The sequence below is a fragment of the Trachypithecus francoisi genome, unplaced genomic scaffold (assembly GCF_009764315.1).
Source record: "Trachypithecus francoisi isolate TF-2019V2 unplaced genomic scaffold, Tfra_2.0 Lachesis_group9, whole genome shotgun sequence".
Taxonomy (NCBI): Eukaryota; Metazoa; Chordata; class Mammalia; order Primates; family Cercopithecidae; genus Trachypithecus; species Trachypithecus francoisi.
Window position 1 is genome coordinate 53705074 of NW_022681474.1, and position 12295 is coordinate 53717368.

A 12295-nucleotide genomic window follows, 5' to 3' on the forward strand; every position below is an offset into this window, starting at 1 on the left:
CCACACCCTCCCCATCCCTGCTGTTCTTTCTTTGTTCATCCTTCCTTCTTTTTCTTTCTCCCCCCTCTTCTTTCATTTTTGCCTGTAGAGCGCCTGTTCTATGCTGGTGTTCTCATCTAGGCCCGTGCTGTCCAATACGCTGCCACCACACATGTGGGTCCTAAGCACTTGAATGAAGCAGGTGTGCCTGAGCAATGGAATTGTCAATTTAATTTAATTTACATTAGTTTAAAAACTGACATTCAATTCCATTACTGAAAAACCTTTAAGTATGTTTGGAATAACTTGGGTATGTGACTGTACTTTTCAATCATACATTTTATGAAATCTAAATGACGATCAAAGATGGCTATAGTTAATTAATATATTACATCATTTCAAATAGCTAGAAGGAGGACAGTGAATGCTCCCAACACAAAGAAATGGTAAATGCTTGAGATGGTGGATATGCTAATCACCCTAATCTGATCACTGTACAATATATCTATCAAAACATCACTATGTACCCCATGAATATGCACAATTATTATGTGTCAATTTAAAAAATTAAAAAATTAAAATAAATAAATATAGATCAAGTACTTTCAGTGAAAATTTAGTGTCTACATGGAAATGTGCTTTAAGTGTAAATACCAATTTAGACTTGGAAGCAAAAAAGAACGTGGAATATTTCACTAATGTTTATTTTGATTACATATTGAAATGATAGTATTTTGGAGCCAGTAGTTTAAATAAAATACGTTATTAAGAATAATTTCACTAGTTTTCTTTCCTTTTAGTTTTAAAAAAATTTAAATTTTTAGTCTTTGTGAGTATGTAGTAGGTGTATATATTTATGTAGATGTTTTTACATGTGTACTCACTAGAAAATTTGCAACCACAAACATGGCTTGCATTACATTTCTATAGAAGAGCGCTGATCTAGGAACACAATTTTGGCCAAAGAAATGATCCTGCTCAAGGGGCCTCTTTCCAGGGAGCCTGCAGGAGTTTCCCATACCTAGTCCTGTGCTAAGTTGAGAAAAGTGAGGCTAAGACGGGAGAACCCCACTGCAAGGCCAGGAAGTGTAAGAGCCACTCCCATCTCAGGAGTGGGGATCACTCACAAACTTCTCATCTAATTTCATTTCTGTCATTACCCATCACCTGGAGCTCTGCAGACAACCTCAGCAGGGGCTGTGCGAGGTCAGACCAAGACTCAGGCTGGCTGGTACCAGGTGCCGAGATAGGCCAGTATCAGCATCCTCCCCACTCAGGCGGCGGCTAATGTGATCAGGGATGCTCTGGGCATGTCAGACGCACGGTATCAGTCTCCTCTGCGGGGTAATCTGTGCACACTGGCTCCCCTTCAAGGTCAAGCCTTCCTTCAGAACAGCAGGCAGCAGTCTCCTATCTGCTCCAAGGGCAGGCTGGATAAGGCCAGGCAGCTACAAGCTCCATGCCTGAGGGCGACTTCAATGACCTTGTGTAGCCATAAGAAAGGCAGGAACTGACTCCCTCTGGGCAAACTTGGCTATAGAATGCCCGCTGGTGCCATTCTACTAGGTCAAGCAGACACCTCAGAGGTCACTGGGCCAGCCCTCTCATCTTACACCCGGGGAAACTGAGATTCAGAGAAGAGAAGAAATCTAATCTGGTTGCCCTTGAGAGCTAGGGTCTGAGCTGAGCCTGGAAGCCACTTAAACAGGCCCCGAGGCAGAGATGTTGTTAGTGATCAGGACTCCCTGGCTTGATCCTGGAGAACTTGGCACATTAACTTGTAAATGCACTCTGGGCTCTGCTTTAAGCAGCCTGGCTTCTGTGCTGCCTCCCACAGGGGTCCCTGTTACTCCTGTGGCAGTGTGGTCTTTTCTGTCAACACTGCCAGGGTGGGGATGGGGGCATAGAATAGACATTGGTGGAGATGAGCATCAGACATTAAAGTCCTTTGTAAGCCCCTCAGTCGCTCTACCCTGAGTGATCTTTCTAACACATAGTTTTGGTTTTATTTTTAAGGATTCAAATATACTTTACTTCTTTTATAATGCCATATTTTAATGGCTACATGGAGCTTTTATTTGACATCAATTATGATTTGGGTTATAAACAATTCAGTATGACACCAACTGGGATGATTACTGATCTCTCCATTCCGTTAGGGGTGACCCTGGCAACAGGGCACAGATTCCATCCTATTCCAATTTGTGTTGCAACATAGGTCCATTCTGGCAGTAGAGAAAGAGGCTCCCCTAGCTAACATGGCATTACCGTATCTGTCATGAAAATCATGTGTACATTTCTGGCTGCTCTGCCTTTCCATTGTTTGCTGAATACTTTGAACTCGGAGGTTACTTACTGTGCTGTTGGCCAAGGGAAATCATGAAGCTGAAGATGAAAGTGTAGCAATGCAGCTGCTGCTTTGGTGCAAATTCACTTCAGGTACCTTGCAAATATCTCTGAAAAAGCCCAGTTTGGGTTTTAGCCATCCCTCCTGTCAGTTGAACATGGTCAGTGACTAAAGTCCAAGCCTTTTTGTCCAGCATCCAAGACCCTTCATGACCTGGTCCTGTTCAACTTTCTACCCGCATCATCTGCTCCCTGAGCCTCCTGTACTGAAGAGCTCTCCAGCCTCTCTGTCTTGCATACTCCAGCCCTGACTCTGGGAAGGCCCCTCTCCTCTCTGTTTGCTTTTGTGTCAAGCCTCAGCTTGAGTGAAACTATCCCCAACCACTCTCTGGGGAAAACAAGTCCTACCCGCTGCTCTGGGCTCTCAGTCAGGGACACCTCTATCAGAGCACTCATCACACGGCATTGTGATGAGATTGGGTTGCTGTTTTTAATCGTAACGATTAATGATTAGACAGCATGCAGGGAGGAGGGGAGCTTATCTAGATCAGATACCTACTATGAGCCAGGATCTGGATTCTCGCTGAATCCTCACCACAACCCAAGGTGCTTGGCAATATACCTACCCCACTGAGGCAGAGAGCCCTCTGTGACTTGTCAAAACCCACTCAGTCCCTGAGTGGCATGGCTATGCTTCCATCCAGCTTTCCCTGACTCTGGCTTGGAGAGATGGGTGGTCTGGAACAGCACTGACTAGACACTGTGAGGTCCTTGGTGTCTGTTGAGAGTGCATGGAAAATGGGCACAAACAGGAAGATGGCTCCTGGACTCGCCTCCCTAGCTCTTCCTCGGAAGCTTCCTTTCTACATGCAGACACCAGCTTGCCCAGGCAACATCTGCATCCGTGTGTGGTGCGTCTGGGGACAATCAACCCCATGACTCTGATTCCCATAGGACACAATGCTAGCTTTGCTACTACCGTGGTCTCTGAAGACTGGTTGGAGCTGAAAACCCAAGACCTCAAAGCCATCCCTGTCCAGGCCTCCTATTGCCTGCAGGATGCACCTCCTGTGTTTGGGGAGTTGGGGGGAGGTCCCAAGGAGCCCAGTGGGAGGGAAGGAGTGTGGACCTCTGTGGGAGAGCAGGGAGCTTGCCAGGCCTCTGAATGGTGCAGCTGGCGCCCGAGTCTCCTGACCTTGATCTTGAGAAATATGGGGCTCCCAGCCCAAAGCAGACAGGTGCTCCAGGATGGGGACTAGACCCCGGCCTCAGAGCAGCTGTGGTACCCTTCGCATCCTTCTGCACCAGAAAACAGCACTCTCCTCCTCCTCCTTTTCCTCAGATCCAGTGTGGCCATTCACGTCTTCTTCGGGCTAATCCTCAGCACTGCACACTCAGGTCCTTCCCCACAAGTAGGAATTGCTCCTGAGTGCGGGGGGCCATCGGCTCGGTGCAATGTTGTTGAAAAGGTACCCCGTCCTGGCCCCTTGTCTGGCACTTGGAAAGGGCAAGGCCAATGATGTTTCAGTCAGTCCTGCAGAAATATACTCATGGACCATCTGGAGCAGTGAACATTTGACAGAGCCTGGCTGTTTGCCATCTACTCTCCCCTCTGGAAGGCACCCAGGTTCCTTCGGAGTCTCCTTGCCCCCGCTAGGTGAAGCCTTGGGAGGGCTGGTCCAGGTGCCAGAGTGGACAGGCCCTTCCTCACCATCCCAGTGTAGTCAGGGGTGGTCATGTAGCCTAAGCAGACACCGTGGTCTCTGAAGACTGGTTGGAGCTGAAAACCCAAGACTTGGGACTTTCAGCAAGTGAGCCATGCTGGGATTGCAGAGCCAGACGAGATTCAACCTTCCCAGCACAGAGCACCACCCGCTTGCCACCCTCAGCTCCTGACCCCGTGATAGCCCAGTCGCCTGTCCCGTCCACAAGTCTCACTCCCATCCCATCCCTGATTTCTGGTGAATTTCCCCTTTGCTAGAGTTAGCCAGAGCTGGCTTCTGCAAACTGCTCCCTCCAGGACTCTTAATCTCCACTCCCCTGGCCCCATCCCATTTACAGTTACTCACTAGAAGGACTTATGGCTCTGGTCTCAAGCCTGCAGCCAACCCACTTGGTTCCCTTTGATAGCACCAGCCCACTTGGTTTCCTTCAATAGCATTGTGCTAATTCCAGAAGACAGATTTTAGCAACGAGTTACAAAGCTTAACAGATGACCTAATTCATCTCACCAAACACGGCCGCCTTTTGGGAACAGGCCTTCTCTGGGATCTTAGCAACTCTTTTTGCCCAGAGTGCCAAAGCAGGTCTCTCCGCTCCCCACCCCGTCCTTGTGGATTTAAAGCCTGGGGCTGGATGCCCACATCAGCAAAAAGCCCAGGTCTGTGAGGCCCCCAGGATCAAGTCTGCAAGGGGTAGACAGCTTTCAAAGGGCTGGGAGGGGCAGGGTTTGCCAGGCAGCTGCCCTGACAAGAGAGAAGTACCAGGTGGGCAGGACCTGGGGGTCCTTGAGTCTCAGTCCCTTTGTGGGGCCTGGCTGTTTCATGCCTGTCCCGGGGGAGCCGGCCTCAGCATGCTGAGGAAGAGCAGGGCTCTGGGGTTAGAGCTGGCTCAAGCTGCAGTTCCACCGCTCACCGGCCCTCGGATCCCAGCAAGTTACTTAGCTTGTCAGAGTCCCAGGGGCATTGCCTGTTAGATGGGTTAGTAGATGTTAGTTCCAGGAGTGTGGTGAGGATAAACGTGGTGTGCTCAGCCTCATTCCTTAGAAGGAACTCAGTGAATGTTTAGCCCACTAACACTCATACACACCTTGGTCTACAATCTCAGGCACTCAACAAATATGATATTTATTGGAAAGAATCATGTTAATTCTATCTCCAAGCCCTATGCTCCCAGGCTGGAAGGGAGTTTAGTCCCAGCTACTATTGAGATGGAGGGAAGGGGTCCTCTTTGCTGTGGTCAGGCTTACATGGGGCCTGGAAAAGGAGGATGGGCTGTTCTCAGTCCCTCCTGGTCACCTGAGGTCTTTACCTGCAGTCACTTGGGGCTGGAAGCTGGGTAGCTCCCCTGTCTTTCTTGACCATGGTGTGTCTGTCTGAGGTGGGACCCTGGTGCCTGGAGCCAGCTTTCCTAGTGGCACCATGCCTGTCACCTTCCTGGGGCATTGCTGGGGACAGGGTGACCAGTCTAGGGGAATGCTTCCCTTCCCTTGATAACCTTCAATTATCTGGGGTGGGAGAGCAGAGAACTTCTCCTTTCTGCTCCAGGGACCTCACCTTCCCCCGAGGCAAGTGGCCTAGGGAGAAAAAAGGGCCAGGAGATCAAAGCACAAACCAGCATCTTATACATTATATGGTCCTCCTCCTCCTGGAAGAATAATTATTAGAATTAAAACATGGTTATTGCTTTTCCTGCCCTCAGTTAACTCAAACCGCCTCTCACTCACTTCCCCTGTGAGGCCCATCTCATTCACCCTTCCAGCACTCTAAGTACCCCACTGTCTCTACACCAGGGGCGGCCTCTCCACCTTGGACCCTGAGCCCGCTCAGCAGTGTTTTTTGCAAGCCCTCCAGATGAGGCGGAGGCTTGCTAAAGCTTGAGAACCACTGCCCGATGCCATTCTCCTGCCATAGAGGACAATTTTTCATTCTGGCAGAAAGCTTAACCTCCTGTTGCTTCCAATCCTTACATTAAATTCAGTTACCTACATGCTGAGCACCTTGAAACTAAGGTGTGAAGGAGACACACAGCCCCTGTGCCCACTGTGCTTGCCCACTGCTGCTTCTGCCCAGCTGCTCTCCCTGATTCTTCACCTGGTTGACCCTCACTTAACCCTCAAAGAACAGGGTTGTTGTCACTTTATCCTGGAAGTCCCACGTACTCCCTGCGTGCATTAGCGTCCCCTCCTCTGGGCTCACACAATTGCCTTTTTACCCTTCTCCCAGCCCTTCTCATCCTGTGAGTCAATGTCTGCCTTCCTGCCTGTCTCTCTGACCTTGTTAATTCTGTGAGGGGAGGAAGGTGTCTTTCTTATTCCAAGGTAACAGATCATTACGCAGAATGGCAGGACTACTGACTGTTCACCAAACCAGGCTTGCCTTCCTCCTGGAGAGCTGAACTCCATTTCCCAGACTCTCTTGCTCCTAGGTATAGCCATGTGATTGCATTCTGGCCAATGGGCTGTGATGGGATGATGGGGCCACTTCCAGGCCTGGACCAACACACCTCCCAGGCATGATGGCCTCCTAGTATGGAAACAGGAAGATTCTGGGAGACTAACTGCCCGCCAATCACAAGTGTTCTTTTTTGACTTTATATGAAAGACAAATACATTCTTGTGTCAAGATCCTGAGATTGGGGGTTATTCCAGCAGTTCACTTACCCTAATACAAAAAGCTAAGCTCACTGGAGAATAAACATGAAAGTTATTTCCCCAATAACTATACCTATCACTTCCCATCTTTCCTTTGAGTAGCTGCTTACTTGGTGATTTTCCCAGGGTCCAGAGTGTGTGCCACTCTTAGTTATTCTAACAGTCTCATTAAGGATGTCTCCAATCCTTAATTCTGTTCCCTCACACCTGGTTCAAAGCTCTTTCATGCTGCTCCCCCAGCACTGTGGCCCTCGGGGATTGGGGTGTGCTGGCGTAGATGGCGGTTGCTTCCCCTAGACTCGTCCTTGAACTGCACCCTGGGCACTGGGGTGGGAAGGAGGCAGAGGGGAAATGCAGACATTTCTTTGCTTGCCAGGCAAGGTTGCAGTTCCCTCCCTGGTGAATGGTGTTGTGAACTGGCACAGGGGCACCCTCCCAACCAGCTCCTCTGGCCACTGCTGATCTGTTGTGAGTTCTGACCTCAAATCTCAGCTTACTTCCTGCAGGTGCCATCTTGCCTGTCTGCCCTGCACTATCAGAATTTTAGAAAGTCTTATGGCCCATGTCACCCTCTTTTCTCCATCAGTGCCCAGGCCTGTGGTCCCACAGAGGCTTCACATTCTGCACCTCTTGAGAACTGGAACTTATGGCAGGAGGTGTGGCTGGCCCCACTCTCTGCTTGGCAGAGGCCCATTTGCCATCAGTCCTCAATTAGATTTTCCTTGCCTGGTAACCATGAAAAGCAAATCTTGTGTATAAGCAACTGTCCAAGCAAGACACAAATGCCAGTCACCCTTTCTCTCAGCCTCCCTTAAACTCTACAAGTGGTTTTCCTGCGTGTTCCCACAGCTTCAGGGAGGAGACCCTCACCTCTGCCCAAAGCTATTGCTCCCACCTCTCAGTACGCTTTATATACTGACTATGTTGGGGAAGCGGTGGCAGGCCACAGCCACAAGACAACAGAAGTCCCACTGGCACTAAAGCCCCCTTATGACAGTGTTTTCTCTGTGTCTTGCTCAGTGGCTGGATGTGCAGGTTCTCAGCTGCTTTTGGAACCAGAGGTGTATGCTGTATCAAATTCCAAGACCTCCCAGCTCAGAGGGGAAAAATGCTAGAATCTGTAGGAGGCCGCAGATGGCCAGATGCCTGTGTTGGAGGGCAATTTTAGTGTGTGGCTTTGGAAGCCAGATGGCCTGATCTCAAGCTCCACTCCTATCCAGCTGTGCTGGCTGAAAGGCTGGGGGTGGGCAACAGGGCCTGTACTTTCTGGCCCGGAACTGGCAGATCTCTCCACTAGATGGCACTCACAGTATAATGTTTCCTCATTTTTAATTCTACTTTGAAAATATTGTCATTTTTTATACCGTTGAAGAGCACAAATAGAACTATGGCTGAAAATTTACATAGCTGATTCTACGCATAACCATCCTTGGAATTCTGCCACATTTCTAAGAGTTGCCAAGTTTTCCCTCCTCTTGGGGGTGCTGGCTGGAGAGTGAGGGACCATTGTGGGGTGACGGGTGCCACAGGCCAGCACACGCATGGCCTAGAACTGACCCCGGGTTTGTCCTCCTTCCTCATATCCTGCCCTGATTTCCTGGCCTAGGCCCAGACCCCAGGCAGGGCTGTTAGGCTCCTTCCCGCGCCTGTTAGTTCACTGCTCTCAGAGCCTGCCACCCGGCAACCTCGGAACTGTAGGAGAAGCCCTTGTCCCCCGAGCTGCGCTCACCGCCCCTCACCCACCCAGCCTGAATTTCCTCTTGGTCTTTGCACATTTCCCCCGGGGGCTGTGCTTGGTGCACACTGGCATGGCCCACTTGGTGATACTTCCTGCTCCTGCCCCCAGGTAACTGTGCTCAGCATCGTGAGGATAAGTCCTTATTGTGCCTTGAGCTCAGGAAGAAAATGTCCCCAGACTCCTTAAGGGCAGAAATTGACCCCTGCTCATCTCAGTGCCCTGCAAGGCTGGCTCAAAGCTGAGGTCACACTACAGGTTTGCTGAGTTGGACGTGAATGGGTTTCTTGGCCTTCCTGTGACTGCATGCTGCTGTAGTTTAAGGTGGGTTCATCCAATCTTCTTCTTATTCATTTTTAGCCCCAACATGGCATATAGCTGAAGCCTCAGTCAGAAACTGCTGTAACAGGAAGCCCACCCTTCTGGGGTCAGGCTGACCTGGGAGGGTCCAGGCTCCCCTACCTCCCAGCTGTTTGGCCTTGCGAGATTCACCTTACCCCTCTGGCCTGACACCTTCATGGGCTACAAAGGAGGGGGAGCTTTGCCAGCTGCAGCCAGAACCAAGCATGAGCTTTGAGTGCAGCCTCCCAGGTCCCATCTGAGCAGGTTGGTAGGAAGCACCCCAACTCCGGAGCCCCCAGTGGGAGGGGAGCAGAGGGGACCACTCTTGGGCCCCGGGCAGCACTGGCATTGTGCTCTGCTCTGCAGATAGCTGCATCGCACTCCGCAAAGGCTGACTAGACTGCTCACCGCCCACCACCCATCCTGCTCTCCCTGAGCTGCTCAGCAGCTGCACGAAGGCTGGAGGGCAGAGATGGGCAGCTCTGGGGAGCAGCTCTGGGGATCTGTAGGAACCTGATGAGCAGGCAGGCTACTGTTGCTGTGCTTGAGACAAAGGAGTTCAGGAAATTTCCTTCCTGTAACAAAGTCCTTAGACATCCCCAGCCCGGGTAGGGAAAATGCTAGAATCTGTAGGGGTCCTCAGATGGCCAGGTGCCTGTGTTAGAGGGCAAGGGAAGTGTGTAGCTAAAAGCCAGAATGTCTGGGCTCAAGCCCCAATTCTGCCACTAGCTGTGTGTCTCGCTGGGGATTCTTTCTAATCCCCATGGTCTGTTTTTGTGCAATAGGTGTGACGACATTCCCTATCTTAGAGGGATGTTGGGAGTATTGTGGGAGGCAGAATAATTGTCCTCAAAGATGTCCATCTTCTAATTTCTGGAAGCTTGTGACTATGTTACCTTATATGGCAAAGGGTCTTCTCCTACTGTCCCCCATACCCCCAACACCACTGGCAAGAGTCAAATAAATTCTTGTAAATAGCTCTGACCCAGATAATGAACTTGCACACAGGTGATGTCCCTTATCTGGTCTATGGGGCACATACTCAGTGCCTTTCTGAATTCATGACTGGAGTGTGTTGACCTCTACCTTCTGGTTCTGGCCTTGACTCATTACCCCTCTCCCTGGGGCCAGGGGCCACACTCCTCCCCTAGATGGCAGGGCCCTGCCTACCTCACTACTTGCATTTCTTCTCTATCTTAATAGCTGAGACCTTTTCTCCTGGTTCCACAGTCAACCTCTGCTTTCTACTCCATACCCCGGGATCCCTTTTTTACCACCTTCTGATGTGCAGTTTTACTACAAAGATTCTTGCATTAGATGAAAAGGAATACCCAAGTGAAACCATAGGTACTTGAATTTTGCACAGGGGCATACAGTTGGAAAGGGTGTTCCTGCACTTCAATTTCAGCCTGTGCCCCTGGGAACTCTAGTATGGATAGGACAAAGGTAGACATGCCCCTGTCCCAGGCAGGATCTGCTCATACCTGTTCCCAAACAGCCTCTGCTCGTGCCCTGAGCCTGGGGTGCTACCTCAGTGGACAGCCAATAGATCATTTCTCAGGATGGCTGGGGTGGCTTTACTGCTTTGCGACCAGTCATAGACTTACTAGTTCACAGGGCCCCAGTGAGGCCCTAGCACACTCAGTTCACAACCACTACTTCTCAGGATGTCTAAATTCAGCTGACACTCTTGGTGCCCTACTCAGATCCCTCAGCACTCACTGTTCCCATCACTGCTTCCTCAAGCACCTGCAACTGTCCCTGGAGGCTGTCTCTGTCTGCAGAGTTTGGTCCACGTGAGAGAGTAGGCAGGAAATGTCGGTTACTCCCCAGAAAGCAGTTCTCAAGGACTGGGTGGTGGGAGTGGGTGGATAGAGCCCCAGCCTCACTTCTTGGATGAGACCACTCTGAGGCCTGTTCTGTACTGTGTCCAGAAGCCCCTGCGGGAACTGAGCCAGGGTGCCTGCAGCAGCAGTCCACTCACTAGCACGCCCTGGCTGGCTTTCCTTCCTTCTTTGACTCCCTTCCTCATGCCAGATCCTTGTCTCAGGCTCTGCTTCTGGGGGAGGCCCAGCTAAAGAAAACACTGGCTGACAGCAGAGCCGGCCCTGCCATGTACGCTGGCTTCTCTGCAAGGCACTTTTACTTAGTTCGTTAGCAACGACATTGTCAACTTGGAAGTTTAAAATATTGTTTTGTAACTGCTAACGTGACAGTAGAGCAGTTCTTTAGGAAAATTGTTCCCCTTCCTCCTGCCACATCCCAATTCTTTGCCTTGAAATTTATAATCATCCATACTTAAATATTCTCAATCTGTGCTAGTGTTTTTCCCTGGCTTTATTTCCAGGTATTGTGTTTAGACTTTCACCCTGAGATGTTCCCATTGACTAGTTTCTTTCCTTGCATTTATCGTGAATTTAGAAATCCTCATTTCGCATTACCCAAAAGCTAATTGTCCAGATAATTGATGGGACTTTCTAATTTCTTCCCCATGTGAGTATCCTGTCGATTTGGCCCACATTTCCGAGTCATGCCTGGAGACTGCGCTGTGGCTCCTGTGGGAGGAGTGTCATGAAGGTCTGCCCTTCCCAGGCCAGGGGCATGGAGACACCCCCACCAGGGCAGCAGAGCTGGAAGGTGCTCAGGCCTACCTGGACTGATCTCAAAGAGGTGCTTCCCTGGGTCCTCGGGGCCAGGAGGAAGTTCGGTCACCTGTGTCCCTTGTAGAGAAATAAATCCCTAAAAAGGAGGCAAAGACAAACACAGGGAGCATGAGATGATGGGAAGGGGACTGCTGTCGTCAAGGTCCCCAGAGAGGAGAGGTTAGGACCTGGGGCCTTCCAGGCCCTGACTGGGAAGGCTGGGCCTCAGCGAGGGGCACACACCTCCTCTCCCAGGCAGAGATAAGGCCTACTCAGGGTCCCAGGTGGATTAAGGTGGACACTGTTGTCTGCATACATGCTTGGAGGAGCTGTGCCCACAGGCAGGGGGAACTCTGGAGCAGGGAGGGAGGCTCCCACCACTGGGAGTGCCTGATCCAGTGTGCCACCTGTGGCCTTTCTGGGCCAGCAGGGTTTTAGGCTGGAGAGGGATCAGGGAGAAGCCTGGTACTGTGGCTACTGAGGCACGTGGGGGAAAGGATCAACAGATCTGTGTGCATCCAGTCCTGCCACCTCTTGGCTAGGTGAGATTTCATTTATTTACCTATGAGATAGGAGTCAGCTACCATGCATACGGTACCCTGCTACAGAGAGTGCCAGGCGCCTGGGATGCATGTGTATGCATGACAAAGGGCGGCTCCACCTGCTCTCTAGTGCTGAGGTCTGGCAGCTGGGCTGAAAGATGCAGAAAAAGAGCATGGGGTGTGGGGATTGGGAGGCTGGCTTTGAGTCCCAGCCTTGCACTTCCAGGCTGTGTGATCTCAGGCAACCCGCTCAACGTCTCTGAACCTGTTTCCATGTCTGTACAATGGAACACTAAGTCACACGTCTCAGGAAGGTTGAGATGCCAGATTCCCATGT

The 12295-nt window shown here is 50.7% G+C and overlaps 1 protein-coding gene across 3 annotated transcripts in view; it reads right to left on the minus strand.

Annotated features, from left to right (window-relative positions):
• Nucleotides 1-12295, minus strand: part of ARHGAP22 (Rho GTPase activating protein 22) — a 221858-nt gene that overhangs the window by 101728 nt on the left and 107835 nt on the right. For all 3 annotated transcript variants that reach the window (XM_033208772.1, XM_033208774.1, XM_033208773.1), the window contains exon 3: nt 11426-11513. In XM_033208772.1, coding sequence (XP_033064663.1) covers nt 11426-11513 — 88 coding nt within the window. The remainder of the gene's footprint in view (nt 1-11425; nt 11514-12295) is intronic.